We start from the raw sequence: 19956 nt of genomic DNA on the forward strand, positions 1-19956 counted from the left end.
TCCCCCTCCCCTCGGTCGTGGGCTCCATTCACGCTTCCAGGGGCTTGGGGAGGGGGCGGAGGCCCGGCGCGCCAGCCGCCCCGAGTCCGGTGGGCGCCGCGCGCGCACCTGTTGTTTGCAGGCGCCCGCGCCCCTCCGCCCTGCTCTCGGCCGGCGGCGGCTGGAGCGGCCGCTGCACAGCGGGCCCGGCAGGTGGCCGCGGGCGGGGACGCACGAGCGGCCGCACCGCCGCGGCGTGGGGACGCGATGGCGGCGGCGGAGCCCGCGAGCTCGGGCCAGCAGGCGCCGCAGGGGCAGGGCCAGGGCCAGCGGCCGCAGCCACAGCCTTCCCAGGCGCAGCCTCCGCAGCAGCCGCCACCGCCGCAGCTCGGGGGCGGCGGGGGCGGCAGCAGCAGGCACGAGAAGAGCCTGGGGCTGCTCACTACCAAGTTCGTGTCGCTGCTGCAGGAGGCCAAGGACGGCGTACTGGATCTCAAAGCGGTGAGCGCGGGAGGCGGGGATGGGGGCGGACTAAGCTGCCCGCGGCCCCCGGAGAAGCCCACCCCCTTGAAGCGCGGGGTCGGGCGGCGCGGTGTGGACGCGCCCCGCGGGGACCGGGCGACCCCCCCCCCCCCCAGAGCCAGGGCCATGTGGCCGGTGCCCAGGCCCACGACTCCAGGATGGGGGAGGGACGAGGGACCGGGTGGCCCCGACCGGCCGCACAACCAATGGGGCCCGGCGCAGCGCGGGGCTCTCCACAAAGAGCCCAGTACCTGGAGCGCGCCCGCGTGGCTTCTGCTGGCGCAGGAACCCGAGGGCGCCCGAGTGTCCTAGCTGCTCCGTGTCCACCTGTGGCAGAGGCGCAGGGGGGACCTGGCACTCTGCCTGGAGACACCTGGGGATTGATTTTGCTGTTGGGAATTGATGGTTTTCATAGGCTATTCTACTTGAGACGGTGTTCCCGTTGTTAAAAACAAAACAACCCGATTTTGCGGATGAAAGAAAAAAAAAAAAAGAACTTTCCACACTCATTCCGCGTTGAAATAATAATAGTAATAAAGAAAAAAACCCTCTTCCTTGTACACTTCTTTTCATCATCCTGATGGGGGGGGGGGATATTTGATTTTAACTTAATTTGATATATGGTACAGATTTCTGAAAGTGAGATATGCCATCACACAAAAAGAGGATGTTTTATAGCTTTCCCTAAAAGAGGGGGAAGCGCTCAGTAAGCTCTCCTGTTTCTTGAGAATGTGTGCTTCCGTAGTGGACTACAGTTCACATTTTTCAAACAACAACATGCATCGAAAGCTGTTGGGTTAAACAAAATGACTTAACCGTTCCAAGCAGGATTTGGAAGGATTCCACAACGCTGAGGAGCAGGAGACTGTGATTACTTGAATTAAAATTCAACCAGTGCCCCAAGTTTAAGTAAGAACGAAAGCTTTGAAAACAGAAATTACTAATGAGTTGTTAATCACTGCAGACATCTCCTAGCCATGTCCCCGATATCTGAAATCTGATTTTACACTGATGATTGGTCCCAACAGCCAGAGGAGTGCAGGAGGGACCACCTCACCTGGCTTGAAAGAGTGACAGAGACCATCAAGGCTGTGCCTAGAGCAAGAGAAGGGGCATCTGAGAGAGAGCATTTTATAGTACTTCCTGAAGGTAGAGAGGAAGGAAGACCCAAGGGCCTTCCCGACTGTAGCCCAGAGGGTGCTTGCTGTTTTGTCTGAGAATGCCCATTTCTTTCCCTGAGCACAGTAGGTGTTCCTTAAGTGATCGTGGAATTGAATTATTCGGATTCCAATGAGGCATGGTAGGTGCGTTTTGCATTTGGGGAAGTAGTTTCTGCTATCTTCTTTTTTGAAGTGTTATTGCTGGAATTTCCTCCCAACTCTGGAAATTCCTTGTTTTTTCTATAGCCTCTTCCTCCCTTGCTTCCTCCCTGAAAGTACTTTATGGCATATATAGTATTTAGATTGTCAAGAACTAAAATGGATTTGGTTTAAAGGATTTCAGAGGAAGCCATGAGGTCATCAGAGTGCCAGACGTGCTACAAAACACGGCTTGTAAACTATCGTTCAAAATCTAGACATTCAGTTGTATCCTGAATTTACTGTGTAAATGGGTGTGCTTTCAGTAGAGGGAATCAGGGAACTTTGGGGTTTTCCAGATACAGCTGCACTCTGAGGGTTTAACTTTGAGGACTTTCTTTCTTTCTTTCTTTTTATTTTATTTTTTTTTTAACATTTACTATTGAGAGACAGAGAGACACAGAGCGTGAGCAGGGGAGGGACAGAAAGAGGGGGAGACACAGAATCTGAGTTAGGCTTCAGGCTCTGAGCTGTCACCACAGAGCCCCACACGGGGCTCGACACCAGGCTCGACATGGGGCTTGAACTCATAGACTGCGAGATCATGACCTGAGCCGAAGTCAGTCGCTCAACCAACTTAGCCACCCAGGCACCCCAAACTTTGAGGACTTCTTTCTCAACTCACCTGGCAAAATGATGGAACTTTGCATTTCTTGCTTTTAAATTCTTAAGACTTCCTCCTGTTTGATCTATGGCCATTGCATTGTTCTCCAGAAGTCACAGGAACAGTGAGTAGAGAGTGGAGTTTAACAGTTCATAACAACATTGTTTCACTCATCCTGGAACTTTCCTTAAAAGTTTCAAAAGTTTTTGCAGTTACGTTTTGTCTCTTTATATCAGTGATTTTTTTTTTTTTTTTTTTACTCCTAAGGTACACTTTGAGTATCATTCTTTTTCACATATACATGAAAAATATACATACTTCATTTATTTACGTATATTTTTTTCAATTATTTTCATGTATGTGTAAAATCTTACTCATGTAAAAATCTTGCAGTGAAATCTTTCCAGTGATGCTTCTTACTGTGAACCATGACATACATTATTGAAAAATAACATAATGCTCCATCTTGGTGATGCATTTCTTCTTCATAACATAACTGAGAACGTAGACCAATAAAGCAAATAAATTCTAATAAAGCTGTTCAAGTATAATTTAACAATTAGAAGGGATTAGAAACACCTCGAAAGTGTTTTGAGAAACTTAATCATATCTCCTTCCCACACCACATAGTCTCGTTTATAAAAGTGGGTACAGTAGTCACATCTCTTTATTCCAGTGAGATGACACATTACCTCATGGTCCTCAAGCTTTATCTGGTTTGCCAGCTTATGCTGTTAATAGCTACCATTTATTGAGAGTTTGTTCCAGGCTTTTTACAGATCTTAACTAATTTTATCATCTTAACAACTTGGAAACTTGAGCCTAACTAATGCCCCCATTTCACAGGTGAGAAAACTGACATGTTAAGTAGCTTGCCCAATATCATGAAGCAGAAAGTGACAGAGCTGAGATTTGAACGTAGACCATTTTTCTTACTATGCTATAATTCCTTTTAGTATTCCTTAAAACAAAACAAAAAACTTCTCATTTAAGTTTTTCATCTGTGTAAGAACATGGAATGTTTCTTGTAACGAAACATGAGTTTTTGCATGATTATTTTTATCCCTCTACCCATGACAGAAGAGAGAGGTATTGAGCTATCACTTGAAAAATGAGGGTATTGATGGTAAATTCCACATTATTTTACAAATTAAATTAGGGTTCTACTTTTCCAGAAGTAAGAATTTAAAGAACTGTTAAGATAGTCAGAACTGTCTATTGTTTTGGAAACTCCTGTTAAGTATAATTTCTATCTGAGTTTCTTTACTTGCCATTTTGGGACCATCTTGAACTTTTTAAAGCATGATTAAGATGGCTTATCTCTTATAATTATGTTACAAATTGACTGCATGGTCCCTAGGTTAAAATGATAAAGTATTTACGATGTTTCTTATCTCACAGGTCCCTGACTCATACCCATTTATGATTAGCTAATTAATATATGCCCTGGATGAAATAAATAATTTAACGTAACGTCTTTGTGGCATAAAGCAAAGATTTGGTGTCACAGAATAAAGACAGAATTAGCCTGGGGAAAGATATATTAGTAGTACAGCCAGAACTTTAGTGCATGCTTAAAAATTCTAAGGACAGGTTCACTTCTAAGTGTATAGCCCAAAGATTTGGAAAGCAGGTCTTAAACAGATACTTCTGTACCCCGTGTTCATAGCAGCATTATTCATAATAGCCGAAAGATAGAAGCAGTGCAAATGTCTATCAACAGATGAATAAACAAAATGTGATATGTACACACAATGGAAGATTATTCAGCCTTCAAAAGGAAGGAAATTCCGAAACATGCTACAACATAGATGAACCTTGAAGACATGCCAGTTACAAAAGGTAAATACTGTGTAATTCCTGTTACATGAAGTAACTAGAGTGGTCAAGTTCTTAGAGACAGAAAATAAAAGATTGCCAGGAGCTAGGAGGAAGGGGAGAGAGAGAAGTTTCATGGGTCAACACATTACGGGCTGAACTGTGTTCTCAAAATCCATATGGTGAAGCCCTAATTCTCGTACCTCAGAATGTGACTGTATTTGGAGATAGGGCCTTTAAAGAGATGATGAAGTTAAAATGAAGTCATTGGGATGGGGACTAATCCGATCAGAATGGTGTTCTTAGAAGAAAGGAAATTTGGACACACAGATGCCAGGATGCATGTCCACAGAGGGAAGCCTGTGAGAGGACACGATGAGAGGGTGACCATCTGCCAAGAAGAGAGGCTTCATGAGAAACCAAACTTGCCAACAACTTGGTCCTGCGCTTCTAGCCTCCAAAAGTGTCAGAAAATAAATTTCTGTTGTTTAAGCCACCCGGTCTGCAGTCCTTTGTTACGGCAGCCCCAGCAAACTAATGCTATGGATTTGGAGTTTGTCGGATGAGAAGAGTAGTGGGGTCTGGTTGCACATCAGTGTGAATATACTTAAAACTACTGAACTGCACACTTAAAACTGGTTAAGGTGGTAAATTTTATACCACGTGTATTTTACCAGAATTAAAAAAAAAACATATAAAACAACAGCGATACTACGACATCCCTACTAGAATGGCAAAATAACACAAAACACTGAATACTGGTGTGAATGTGGGACAACAGGAACTCTCATTACTGGTGGGAATGTAAATGGTACAGACCCCTTGGAAGACCATTTGGCAGCTTTTAGGAAGCTGAACATAATCTTCCCATGCGATTCAGTAATCACACTACTTGGCATTTACCCAAATGAGTTGGAAACGTGGGTCTGCCTGCATATGGATGTAGATACCAGGTTTCTTTATAATTGCCCAAACTTGGAAGTAACCAAGATGTCCTTTGGTAGGTGAATGGATAAATAAACTGGCATGTTCCGACAAAGAAATACTATTCAGTGTTTTTTGTTTGTTTGTTTATTTATTATTTTTAAAAATTTTTTTTTTTCAACGTTTATTTATTTTTGGGACAGAGAGAGACAGAGCATGAACGGGGGAGGGGCAGAGAGAGAGGGAGACACAGAATCGGAAACAAGCTCCAGGCTCTGAGCCATCAGCCCAGAGCCCGACGCGGGGCTCGAACTCACGGACCGCGAGATCGTGACCTGGCTGAAGTCGGACGCTTAACCAACTGCGCCACCCAGGCGCCCCTGTTTGTTTATTTTTTTAAAAAAAGCTATCAAGCCATGAAAAGACATGGGAGAACTTTAAATGTATATTACTTAGTGAGAGAAGCTGATATGAAAAGGCCACATACTATAAAATTCCAACTTTATAGCTTTCTGGAAAAGGCAAAACTATGGAGACAGGGAGAGATCAGTAGTTGCTGGAAGTTCTCGAGAGGGCAGAGCACAAGAGAAATGTTTGGGGCAATGAAACCACTGTGTATGACACTGTAATGGTGGGTATATGTCATTACATATTTGTTAAAACCCACAGAACGTATAACACCAAGAATGAACCCTAATGTAAACTCTGGACTTTGAGTGATATGACATGTCAATGTAGACTCATCATTTTATTTTTTAATTTTTTCAACGTCTATTCATTTTTGAGAGACAGAGGCAGAGCATGAGTGGGGGATGAGCAGAGAGAGAGGGAGACACAGAATCTGAAGCAGGTTCCAGGCTCCCGGCTGTCAGCACAGAGCCTGACTTGGGGCTCAAACCTACAAATCTGAAGATCATGATCCGAGCCGAAGTCAGACGCTTAACCGACTGAGCCACCCGGGTGCCCCTAGATTCATCAATTTTAACAAATGTCTCTGGTGAGAGATAATGATAGTGGGGGAGGCTATGCCTCTGTGGTGGCAGGGGTCTATGGGGAACTCTGCTTTCTGCTCAGTTTCGCTGAGAACCTAAATCTCCTCTAAAAAATAAAATTATTAAAAATGCACATAAAAAGGTGATCTGGATACATCTATTCCAATGACTAATTATTCAACATCAACCCAATATCAATAACCCTCATAACAAAAGTGTACAGGAGATCTATCTCCATTTTGCTGATAGGAAAGTGAGGTGTGATGAGGTTAAGTGGCAATCGGTATCCATAGTATCTAAAGCCCCACGTTGGATGTAGAGCTTACTTTTAAAAAAGAAGAAAGAAAAGGAAAAGAAAGAAGAAAAGTTTTGGAGTGCCTGGCTGGCTCAGGCAGTGGTGCATGCAACTCTTGATCTCGGGGTCATGAGTTCTAGCCCCACATTGGGCACAGAGCTTTCTTAAAAAAAAAAAGTATCCACAGAATTGACATATAAATGCCAGAATTGACACCCTGAACCACCGCGGTAAGCAAAACATGTACCCACCTCCAAAGTTTTGGTGTCATTTCAAAAACAACTTCAGTACAAAAAAGGAGAAGAAAAAAGAAAAAGAAGTCAGCCATCTCGCTTTTCCATCTCTGGACAGGATAAATAGGCTTGTATCCAAGACAGTAGTTCTGAGTTCTCGGTCCCAGCAGTGTGTCCTTGGGCAAGCCTCATAAGCTGTATATCTTACTGAAATAGAATGTACAAAAGGCATATAGTTGCCCCCAGGAGGAGGAAGTGATGTAGCCACCATAACTAGAGGCAGTGTCTTGTGTGAAAAGTACCAGGCAAGTTTTATTTTTGCACTAAGCTAACAGCCCCTCCCCGCCTTTGAAGAAAGGTGGGGGCCTGAAAGGGATTATAACAGTATTTCTCAATGTGTAGATGGAATAGCAAATGTATCAGACTCTCCTGGATCTTATTAAAAATACAGACTCTAATGTTGGACCTGAGAGATCGGGTTATGTAGGGCTAGAGAAGGGGCCTAAGAATTTGCATTTTAAACAGATACCCCATGGGATTCTGATTCCTGCTGGCATTTGAGAGCCATGGAATGAATCCTGCTGCCTCTCCTTTTCCCATCCTATTCACAAATCAGAAATAGCTTCTAGTGTTAGGAGCTAAGATTGGTGAGTTCTGCATTTGGGAAAATGTGAGAAGTTGGGGATTGAAAAGGTCCCCCTTTCATATGCTCTGATATAGTTACTGCTCATATCTTTGAATTGCAACATATTAGAGCTCTTAAATCTTACACTGCTAATTAAAGGGCCTAATTTCAAGTGGAAATTAAACAGTTTTGAGAATTATTCTATAATAGAATAAAGGAAAATCCACTTTTACAGTACAATTCTCGACTTTTAGGAAGAAGAGAATCCCAAGATTTTGAAAGTTTGCATTTAATGTTGAAAAAGAGCAAAATCAGCACGACTTTGGCCGAATCTCCATTATGTGTGTTCCGGGGGACTAAGCAACAAATGCAGTGATGCTCAAAAGGGTGAAAGGGCCTCAGTGAGTGGGGAAGGGTTCTTTCCTGGAGTGAAGAGCTTGTAGAGTCAGGAACATACACATTTGGGGAGCATTCTTAACAAGGGTAGGAAGGAGTTTCCAGTTGACAGCCGCTGTTAACTGAGATTATATTAGCAGTGTCCTGGTGTGGTGGTTAGGCTTTCACTGATTTTATACCTCATTGTCTTTCTATATGTTATTAAAAGTTTAAAAGGTAACTGTTAACTGACCAGAAACACACTTTGAACTGCTGGCACACTTTAAGAGGGGAAAATAACACAGCTTAACAAATCCATGAAAAGGTAACACCATGAAAGCATAATACACAAAATACATCAAATAAGTAATAACCTGTTTCTATAGTACATGTGAATGTATGCAATTCCTTTTTTAATAGAGTTGTGTAGATGAAAAAGAATTCAGACAATTCTGGTGTTGACAAGTAACTTGCCAACAAAGGACTCAAAAAGTTGAAGGCAGACTGGCAAGAAAGAAAGAGAAAAGAAATTAGGGGTGAAAGTAGTAACTTTCAGATGAAGTCTACCTTAATATCGAGAGTACTAGGGGAGCCTGGGTGGCTCAGTCGGTTAAGTGTCCGACTGCGGCTCAGGTCATGATCTCACGGTCTGTGAGTTTGAGCCCTGCGTCAGGCCCTGTGCTGACAGCTCAGAGCCTGGAGCCTGTTTCAGATTCTGTGTCTCCCCCTCTCTCTCTGACCCTCCCCTGTTCATGCTCTGTCTCTCTCTGTCTCAAAAATAAATAAACGTTAAAAAAAAAACTAAAAAAAAAAAAAGAGTACTAAATGGTATAAACCATTAGGAATCCTAGAAAAGAAGGAGTCAATAGGATCCAAATGGGGTGAATGTTTTGAGTAGGGAAATACATTTTTTATATCTATTTTTACTCTTCAGAAGCTTTTTTTCATACTTCATTGTGCTTGACTATCTTCCCAAGTGTTAAAGTTAGTTCACAGGTAGGGGTGTTTTATTATGATATACCTTTCCAAGAACAAAGTTTCCTTATTACTTTAAGGGAGAAATTGGATCAATAATAGTGATAATAGCTAATACAACTATAGTGCCTACCATGTGCCAGGCACTCTTTAAGTGTTTCAGATATGCTCATTTAATCCTTACAATAGTAACATCTTAGGGATGCCTGGGTGGCTCATTTGGTTAAGTGTCCAACTTCTGCTGAGGTCATGATCTCACGGTTCAGGAGTTTGAGTCCCATGTCAGGCTCTGTCCTGACAGCTCAGAGCCTGGAGCCTGCTTCGGATTCTGTGTCTCCCTCTCTCTCTGCCCCTCCCCCACTTGCCCTCTGTCTGTTTCTCAAAAATAAATAAGAAACAAAAAATTCATACAGGCCAGGAAATTGAGGCACAGAGAGGCTAAGTAACTTGCCCAGGGTCATAAAGTTAAAGCTGGGCCTGGGGGTGCCTGGGTGGCTCAAGTTGGTTGAGTGTGTGACACTTGACTTTGGCTCAGGTTGTGATTCCCCAGGGTCGGGGCGGGGGTGGGGGGGATTGAGCCCCATGTCAGGCTCCGTGCTGAGCGTGGAGCTTGTTTAAGATATTCTCTCTCTCTCTCTCTCTCTCTCTCTCTCTCTCTCTCTCTCTCTCCCCCTCCCCCTCCCTCCCTCCCTCCCTCCCTGCCTCCCTCCCTTCCTCCCTCAACTCTCTCTTCCCCCCTGAACCCTCCTCCCCCACTGGTGCTCTTTCTCTAAAAAAGAAATAAAGTCGGGCCAATCTCCGAGCATATTCCCTCACTTCTGTGCCTTACGTCAGCAGGAAGATACAAAATGTGCAGAGGCAAATCCAAATGGTAGAAGAGCAAATGCACACTTGATTTTGTTCTTGTTCTAAAAAGTTAATACTTATGAGAAAAGAATTTCCAAAGCAGTTGAAGACTTAGACGAGATCTAGAGTTTCCAATTTATAGATTTCAGAATTTCATCAGCCTTTTCCTACTTAAATAGATACTTTATCAAATACCTTCTTTTCTTCTTTTGAGTAATCTTTGGTGACTTGAGTAAAACAATAAAACTGAAGTTCCTTATTATTATTTTAAACATTTATTTATTTTGGGAGGGAGAGAGAGAGAGAGAGCAAGCAGGGGAGGAGCAGAGAGAGAGGGAGAGAGAATCTCAAGCAGGCTCTGCAGCTGTCAGCTCAGAGACTGATGCGGACTCGAACTCATGAACCATGAGATCATGACCTGAGCTGAAACCAGAAGTCAGACACTGAGCCACCCAGGCACCCCTGAAGTTCCTTTTTAAAAGCGTATGCAGAATTTATTCAAAGGTTCAAGCTTCCAGTTATAAAATAAATAAGACATGGGAATAAAAGTATAACATAGGGGATATAGTCACTAATATGTAACAACTTTGTATGGTGACAGGTGGTAGCTGGGTTTATCATGGTGATCAGAATGAATATAAATGTTGAGTCACTGAGTAATACACTTGAAACTAATAAATTATTGTATGTCAACTATACTGCAATAAAAACAAATATAAGGGGCGCCTGGGTAGCTCAGTCAGTTAAGTGTCTGACTTCGGCTCAAGTCATGATCTCATGTTTTGTGAGTTTGAGTCCCGCATCGGGCTCTGTGCTGATAGCTCAGAGCCTGGAGCCTGCTTCAGATTCTGTGTCTCCCCCTCTCTCTCTGTCCCCACCCCCCCCCACTCATATTCTGTCTCTCTCTGTGTCCCAAAAACTGAATAAACATTAAATATATATATATATATATATATATATATATATATACACACACATATATATATATATATAAATTAGAACAAATTTAAAGCTCAAGCAATTGCACTACTAGGTATTTATCCAAAGGATAAAAAAAAAATGCTGATTCAAAGGGGCACATGCACCCCAGTGTTTATAGCAGCGCTATGAACAATAGCCAAATTGTGGAGACAGCCCAAATGTCCATCGACTGACAAATGGATAAAGAAGATGTGGTGTGTGTGTGTGTGTGCGTGTGTGTGTGCGTGTGCGTGTGCGTGTGCGTGTGTGTGTGTGTGTGTGTGTGTGTGGAGAGAGAGAAAGAGAGAGAAAGAAATACTACTCGGCAATCAAAAAGAATAAAATCTTGAATTTGCAACAACATGGATGGAACTAGAATATATTATGCCAGGCAAATTAAGTCAGTCAGAGAAAGATAAATATATGATTTCACTCATGCGAAATTTAAGAAACAAAACATGAACACAGTGCAAGGAAAGGAAACATAAGATAAAAACAGAGGGAGGCAAACCATATGAGACTGTTAAATACAGAGAACAAACTGAGGATTGCTGTAGGGATGTTGGGTGGGGGGATGGGCTAAATGGGTGATGGGGAACTCCCCTACAAGGGGCGGGCCCTTGTGATGAGCACTGGGTGTTATATATAAGTGATGAATCACTAAATTCTACTCCTGAAACCATTATAACACTATATGTTAATTAACTTGGATTTAAATAAAGTTAGACACGATACTGGTATATGTATCAATATCATATTTATGGATGACAGTTTGAGGTATTTGAAAGGACTGGAGATTTTTTAGGAGAAATTCCTTTGGGGCAGGATACTGAGTGGGAATTAAAATACTGTGTGCTTAGTGCTGCTTCTTGAGGGAGGCTTTTGTATCCTTAAAGTAAGTTCTTTATGTTTGGTATTTCATTTCCTTATTGATTTAACATCCATCCCCTCCAGATCCATTGTACACAATGGCAGCCTCTTCCAGGAACTCTCCTTTTTGCCTCCACCTTAAGTAAGCTCTCTTTTATTCAGCCTCTTGTAACACTTTATCTCTACTGTATGGGGCTGTTCAATTTTTAGACCTCATTCTCTAGCACAAGGTGTTACCCACAGCCTTAGATACCTACACAGTTCTTGTGTTACAAGTACCAGTGGCACTTTGCTTATTCAGTGCAATTTTTACAGCTTGGGAATTTTGATGGCACACCACACTTATTTAAAATCTTGAAATTATAGAGCCCATTTGAAAAATTCTGCCACAAACTTATGAATATGGAATTAATGCCAAATTCCATTTGGTTATCCATTAGCTTTCTGAATCTGTATCCTATCAAATGGGGAAAATGGTAACTACTTTGCAAAATGGTGTGAGCCTTAAATTAGGTGACATCTTCAGAAGATCCTCTTACACAGTTATCCCATTACTGGCTTATCAATGGTCTTAACTGTGGGTCGAAATCAAACATTCTACATGTTAATTACCTTTGGCAGTATATGAAATTACCTAATAATTTCATATCCCACACCTTATAGGATAGACCAACAGAAAATCCATGTGGCACAGTTGAAAGGCAGTTCACTCAGTTTTTAAAATTTCTTAAAAATATTTTATGGGCACTCTGGGTGGTACATCACTTGAGTTCTTTTCACCTCATTGTCGGCATCCCATCATCTGTATGTGTCTGTGCATGTGCATTTATATGCGCAATTCATTATCAAATTGGTTTTATATAGTATTTCCATAGCACCTTCTTTACTTTTGGATTCTGGCCCAATTTCGTGTAGTGTTAGTTTCTGAAGCACAGTAGCTAAAACACTGAGTACACATGTATTGACGGTTATGGGCCGGGAAGAGAGTCAAGTACCTGCTTTGCAGATGGAGAACCTGAAAGACGGGATGTTTCCCATAGTTATTGTTTTTATGTTAGTGCTTTTGAATGCAACATCATGCTCCATCAGGAGAACATTCTTGAACAAATGAGCTGCAACTAATCTTAACTCAAATAAACCTACCACATAATCTTTCCCTCCCAGAGTTAACACAGGGTCTTAGTGGACTCATTTGTTAAAGTGAAGGGGTGGGGCCAGGAAATTCTTTAAGCCCTTTTTAGCACTTGTATGCGACCTCAGCTGTCCTGATTTAGCTTGCCCACCTCTTAATGGTATCACAAGCTTTAATTTTTTTCCATGTATAGATACCACACTGTTTACAAGTGGTGACATATTTTTAAATTTCTTTTTAAACATTTATTTATTTTTGAGAGACAGACAGACAGACAGAATGGGGGAGGGGCAGGGAGAAGGGGAGACCCAGAATCCAAAGCAGGCTCCAGCCTCAGAGCTGTCAGCACAGAGCCGGACATGGGACTCAAACCCACGAACTGTGAGATCATGACCTGAGCCAAAGTCATATGCTTAATCAACTGAGCCACCCAGGTGCCCCAGTGGTGACATTTTTAGAAAAGGATTTAGTATTTGGAGGGGAGATGTATTTCTTTCAGAGGATTATGTTTATTTTTCCCTCAACTTGAGTTGGTTTGGTACAAATAGATGCTTCCTTTATGTTTTATAGGTCAGATCTATAATAGCAAATGTAACCTTCTTAAGTACATTTGATGCATGCACATGTGCATTTCTTCAATAGCTAATTGGCAACATGGGATGAGGATGTACTCTTATTGCACGTGGGTCTCACTTCAAATTCACCACCACTAACTTCAAAAGTAGTGATGGGGTCCAGCATTCCTTTTACACTACTTACTCTCTCACTCTCCTAGATGAATATTTTACACTTTCTCCTTTTTTCTAAACCATTAAATGCCTCCTCCTCCCTTTCTCCCCCACCCCCCTCCCTCCACTAGCCTCCACTTAGGAGAAAATAGAAAGCAACCAGGAGGAAATGTCTAGTCTCTCTTCCTATCTTGTCTATTATCGTACCTACATCTGCGCTGGTCACTCGGCTGGACTTCAGTTATTAATATGCCTCATTATTATCTAAGACTATTCCTCAGCCTGTCTGATTCACATTCCCCTGTGCCTACCGACAGCTGTCCCTTCTCTCCTGCATGGTTAATTATCCCTCTTCCTCCATTACCGGGCAGTTCTTATCAGCACAACTCACATGTTGAATTAGCTCCAATCTTTAAAAGAAAAGAGAAAGGAAGGGGAAAAACTTCCTGGCCGGACCCCACAACTCCCTGCTGCTGTTGCCCCATTCTTCTATTCTGTTCCTCTTTGCAGCAGAACTCTTCAAAAGAGTTGTCTACTCTAGCTTTCTTTCCACTCTGGTGTAATTTCTCCGTTAAGGCTTTGACTCCATTACTCTGCCAAGACAGCTCTGACCAAGGTCACCAGTGACCTTGCCAAAGTCAAATCCATGATCAGGTCTCATGCTCATCTGACTCACCCTGACAGCAGTACTTGACATGGTCACTCTTACTTATACTCTTCCCTTGGCCTCCAAGACCCCACTCTTCCTACTTCTCTGTCTTCAGTGGCAAGTTGCTCCTCCCTTCCCAGATCTTAAACACTGGAGTGTGCTGGGCTAAGCCTTTAGATGTCTTCTCTTTCTGTGCTTACCTGCTAGGTGAATCCAGTGGGTTCCATCCCTGTGACCTAAAATGTCTATTTACTGATGACTACTGAATTTGTATCTCTAGCTTGGACTTGTCCTACCCCACACTCTCGTGTCCAGTGGTCTTCCGAACTACTCCCCTTGGAGGTCAAATTGTTCAAAGCCAAGTTCCTGAGCCAAAGGAGGAAACCAATAGGTTTCCTCCAACCTATTCTTCTGCAGTCTTCTTCATGGCCAGTTGCTCATGTCATAAACTGTGGAGTTACCCTTAACTCTGCTCTCAGATCTACTACCTGCTATATCTTCAAAATATATTCTGAATCTCAGCATTTCTCACAACGCCCACAGCTGCCTCCTTCATCCAAGCAGCTAACCATCTCTTGAATGGATTATTGCCATTGCCTTCTTGGTGGCCTCTTTTTTTCTACCCAGAACAGCCAGAATGAACCTGTTCTATGCTAAAGCATAGCACCAAATCACCATGTGCTCGGAGCCTTCCAGTAGCTTTCCATTTCACTGGGAGTAAGAGCTGAAGTCTTTACGATGGCCTGCAAGACCCCAGTGATCTGGCCCCTTGGCATATGGTGTTACTGTCTTTATCTCTCTCATTTCCCTTCCCACCCTCCCTCCCATCTTTTCTCCCTTCTTTCCTTTTTCCCCTTTTCTCTAACTCTTCTCCCTCTCACTCACTGTTCTGCCCATACTGACTTCCTGTCTTTCCCTGAAGGAAGTAAGCATATTCCCACTTCAGAGCCTTTCTTTGTTCTTGCTGCTGCTTGTCAGATGTTCTGACTGCTGCTTGTCAGCAGTCACTTTCTCCATTCAATTCAAATGCTTCCTTATTCAGGGGGCTTTAAAATTCTGTTAAATATAGTCCCTACATGCATTCCTCCTAACATAATTATTTGTTTATTATTACCTTCTTTCCCTTCTTTGAAGGCAGGGACTTTGTTCTGTTACTACTCTATCCGTGAGACACAGAACCAGCTTGGCACATCACAGGTGCTAAACGAATGAAGGTGGTGGTTGTGATTCATTTTATGATTCCATTAAGTATGATGTCTTGAATTACTTCATAAAACTATAAGAATTCATACAATTTTTCAAAATACTACATACAACGTGATAGGTCAAGATACACAAAAACTCTAAATCTCCTCCATGATCCCCTGCTTCAATCTGTATCTGATGATGAGGCTATTACTTACCAGGATTGAAGTATTAATTATGCAGCAGACATTGTGCTTAGATTATCTAGTTGAGTCTCTACAATTCAGGTATGTTATTACTCCATTTTACAAAAAGGGAAATGAGGCTTAATGAGTTTGAGACCAGCTGAAGATGGGAAGTGCCAGCACTGGGATTGGATCTCTGTGTGCCTAACTCCAGAACCTAACATCCAAAGAAGATGGGGCTGCTAAATAAAAGCCTCCAGGAGATTGCCCTTTTTTTTTTCTTCCAATGTTTATTTTTGACAGACAGAGAGAGACAGAGCATGGGGGGGGGGGGGGGGGGAGGGGCAGAGAGAGAAGGAGAGACACAGAATCCAAAGCAGGCTCCAGGCTCTGAGCTGTCAGCACAGAGCCCGATGTGGGGCTTGAACCCACCAACCGCGAGATCATGACCTGAGCTGAAGTCAGATGCTTAATGAACTGAGCCACCCAGGCGCCCCAGGAGATCCTTTTTAAGACATATGTTCTGTATGTGCTGGTCCTTTATGTGTTTATATACTTAAATAGAAAAGTATCTAAGAAATAATGTTTAGTTTTGGAAATTAAAGGACTAAAATTTGTAATTGTTAAACCATAATAAATTATAAACTAGATAGATTATAAGCTTTATTCTTTGTTTAAAAAAATGTTTATTTATTTATTTTTGGTGGGGAGGGAGAGAGAGAGAGACAGAGAGAGAGAGAATCCCGACATGGGACCCGATCCCACAACTGTGAGATCATCACCTGAACTGAGATCAAGAGTCTGATGCTTAACCAACTGAGCCACCCAGACACCCTGATAGATTATCAACTGTAAAAAGTCTTGAGCTAAAAGTGAGCATTGATGGCCCTCTGCCTGATGACTGTGATTGCTCTTGCAATCTAATTTATACAAATGTGTCCTAATACCCTAACCAGTGAGCTATTGCTATGGTTGTGAAGGCTTTTGTGTGTGAGTACATAGATACAGGTAGAGCTGGCTTGGAGTGCTCTGGGTTACTTCTTAAGACGGCCTCTTCAGAGGGAAGTGAGATGAATTCTCAACTTCAGATTTTTTTTTTTTAATTTTTTTTTTTCAACGTTTTTTATTTATTTTTGGGACAGAGAGAGACAGAGCATGAACGGGGGAGGGTCAGAGAGAGAGGGAGACACAGAATCGGAAACAGGCTCCAGGCTCTGAGCCATCAGCCCAGAGCCCGACGCGGGGCTCGAACTCACGGACCGCGAGATCGTGACCTGGCTGAAGTCGGACGCTTAACCGACTGCGCCACCCAGGCGCCCCTCAACTTCAGATTTTTATAGTTAACTTTGCAGGAGATTATTTCTCTTTAGAAAAACAGCTTCGAACTCAAGAAACTTTATGAAGGGGAGGAAACTGCTAAGCTGAGTGCAAGGAAAGAGGAAGTCAACAAAACCATGCCTAGTCCTTTTAATTTTCTGGTTCTCTAGAAGAGATGGAACTAAACTAGTCAGAGTTGGGAACTCAGAGCTTCAGTTTCTGGTTCTTCATTCTCTCTGTCATATCCTACTTACTCTCCTGGCCCATTGACTGAGGCATGGATCCCCTTCCTGAAGATCTGAATAATTACACAGTGGTAACTTGGTATTTTGGTAGCACAAGAAATGGATTGGTAGAATTGACATTAAATGCCTGTGAAGTTGGTCACACTTGCTCCCTGTAGAAAGTAAGTCCAGATTGCAAAAATATGCTTCCCTGGATTGTGTGTGTGTGTGTGTGTGTGTGTGTGTGTGGCTATGTTTTTAAAGAATTAAGAAAGTAATAATGCTTTGGGAGAGCTGCAAACAATAATGTGAAGCTAAAATCTGTTCATTAATTTGGATAATGTGCTGAATATTGTCAGTAAGGACATGAATGTGTTTTTTCATTATTACCATGACTCTTACAGTGTGACTCCACATTCAAGATAGGTTATTGTCTAACTCACCCCGAAAAAGAGCTGTAGGATAACCTTTTTTTTTTTTTTTTTTTTTAACACTTATTTACTTTTGAGACAGAGAGAGAGCATGAACAGGGGAGGGTCAGAGAAAGAGGGAGACACAGAATCTGAAACAGGCTCCAGGCTCTGAGCTGTCAGCATAGAGCCCGACGCAGGGCTTGAACTCACGGACTGCGAGATCATGACCTGAGCCGAAGTCAGATGCTTAACCGACTGAGCCACCCAGGTGCCCCAGGATAACCTCTTTTTTAAGATTGTGTCTGTTCCATTGGGGAACAAAGCTCATAAATGTGAGTGGGAACCAATCAGAGAAACAGTACAACATTCCTGCATTTATTGATGTCATGGTGGCATGAAATATTTTTGTTGACCTTACTTTTGTTTAGTCAGACTACCAGGTTTTTGGATAATATTTGCTGGTACCACAACTTAGTGATATGAATTTTGATTTCTTGTTGATTTTATGCTTTGTGTTGGGATGGCATGATTCACTCCTCCATTTTCATTGTGAGTTAAAAAAATGCAGATAGCGTATTTCAAGGTACTGAAGTGTGTGTATAATTTAGAACTCCCCAAATATCTTAATTACTAACAAGCTGCTGAGATATAATTTTTCAAAGTTTCAAAAAACAATAAAGGCTGTTTTTAGGTGATTGTATATGAACAGATAAAATAGGAAGTGATGTGGGTAGATAATCAGGAGCTCCTTCTCAGGATTAGTCCATAAGGTGACATGAAGTATTCTCACTGTGTTCTTTTATTTTTGTGGGCTTTGTGTCATGACCCTTTATATATTTTTTTCCCATTCTAACATCTGCTGGCTTTTAAATGGGATAATTTCTTTGGTATTTGCAATGTTTGAGAGATACTTTGAACATACTGGTTAAATTTGGCATTGGGTTCTCATGCTGTGAACTTCATAATCAACCTTTTTTTAAATTTTAAAATAGGAATTGCCCTTTATTTCATTGTTCTTTGTCTCCCCCGTCCCCTTTTTAAAAACAGGCTGCAGATACTTTGGCTGTGAGGCAAAAAAGAAGAATTTATGATATCACCAATGTCTTAGAGGGAATTGACCTGATTGAAAAAAAGTCAAAAAATAGTATACAATGGAAGTAAGTTACAAACCAATACCCTACTCTAAAACCTTTATTTTTCTTCCTGATGCTGTATAAAATCTGACCTTTATACCGTCTGGCTCTCCCTCTCATTTGGCCTGGTATTCTCAACAGGCCCCTCTCTTTCCCTGGACACTGCTCTGGGCCTCTGTATGTGACTCCTATGTTGGGATATTCCCTTGCTGTCTCCACTGTCTGATTTACACACTGAAAATTCAAATCTTATTTTCTCCCTCAAGCTACTCATTTGGCACACACTGCATACTGCTTTGTATTATTGATCCCTTTCTGCGTGAGCATTTAGCTTCCCAACTAATATAAACTCCTTAAGAATAGGAACTATGTCCTATATATAGGAATATGACCTTGTGTATAGTGGTTGATTGAAATGCATGTTGTCATTCATTAACTGTTGTATGGTTGTATGTTTGAATGTGAAAAATACTTTCTGTCCTGCAAATTCGTCCTCTTTGGCCCTAGTTTTTTCTTTTGTTTTGTTCTGTTTTAAAGCCAGAGTCTCACCAAAATATTAAAAGGTTGTAATTTACCAGCATCTCAGTCTATATCATGCGACTTCCAGGTGTAACTATGTAGCTTTGACATCCTTTTCTTTCTTTCTTTTTTTAAGTTTATTTATTTTGAGACAGAGAGAGAGACAAATGGGGGAGGGACAGAGAGAGAGAATCTCAAGCAGGCTCTGCGCTGCCAGCACAGAGCCCAATACGGGACTCGAACCCATGAGCCATGAGATCACGACCTGAGCCGAACTCAGATGCTCAGCTGACTAAGCCACCTACATGCCTCAGCTTTGACATCCTTTTGGTGCCAGTCACTAGCCTGTCCTTTTAGATGAAAAACACCATTAGAACATAGAACTTTTTTTGACTTTATGAAAATTTTTATTTTCTGTATGGCAAAACCACTGAGAATTTTTGTGATTTGATTGTTCTTGCCAATAAATTTTCTAAGCAAATATGTTCAGAGGTACGATGTTTAAATTTTCTCAGGATTTTAATGCTTGATTTTTAGAAGAGTGTAAAGATTTTTGTCTTGAATAAATTACTAGTTCAGTTCTATTACTATAAAAATTAAGTGATGTTAACCTGGGTCTGATACTGGAGATACTGATTCTCATACATTTTTAAGAGGTGTAGGTGCTGGCTGTAATACTAAAGAAGTCATAGATAGATTAAGATATCTTAAAGCTGAAATTGAAGATCTAGAACTGAAGGAAAGAGAACTTGATCAGCAGAAGTTGTGGCTACAGCAAAGCATCAAAAATGTGATGGACGACTCGATTAACAATAGATATCCTTTTAAATAAGTTACACATGTAGCTGTAGTATATGTATGTATATAATGCATTCTTCCAGTCTGAAGATCAGTTACTTTATTCTAATGTTTCACAAAGTTTTCTAAGTGGATAAAGTATTTTAATTTTATAATATTCTAATAATTTATACTAATATTTGAAACGTTTTACCTCTTAAAATTACAAAGTACATCTATTAACATTATTCCTTTGTTGCATTGAGGAAAAAAGTCATTACTTTAAATCTACCGTTAATAGGATGCAACATGCTAGCT

At 41.7% G+C, this 19956-nt stretch overlaps 1 protein-coding gene across 2 annotated transcripts in view; it reads left to right on the plus strand.

Moving 5' to 3' along the window:
• E2F5 (E2F transcription factor 5) overlaps nt 1-19956 on the plus strand; it is a 27948-nt gene continuing 7992 nt past the window's right edge. For both annotated transcript variants that reach the window (XM_047842520.1, XM_047842521.1), the window contains exons 1-3: nt 1-480; nt 18257-18366; nt 19516-19677. In XM_047842520.1, coding sequence (XP_047698476.1) covers nt 247-480; nt 18257-18366; nt 19516-19677 — 506 coding nt within the window. In that variant the 5' untranslated portion in view covers nt 1-246. The remainder of the gene's footprint in view (nt 481-18256; nt 18367-19515; nt 19678-19956) is intronic.

The sequence above is a fragment of the Prionailurus viverrinus genome, chromosome F2 (assembly GCF_022837055.1).
Source record: "Prionailurus viverrinus isolate Anna chromosome F2, UM_Priviv_1.0, whole genome shotgun sequence".
Classification (NCBI taxonomy): Eukaryota; Metazoa; Chordata; class Mammalia; order Carnivora; family Felidae; genus Prionailurus; species Prionailurus viverrinus.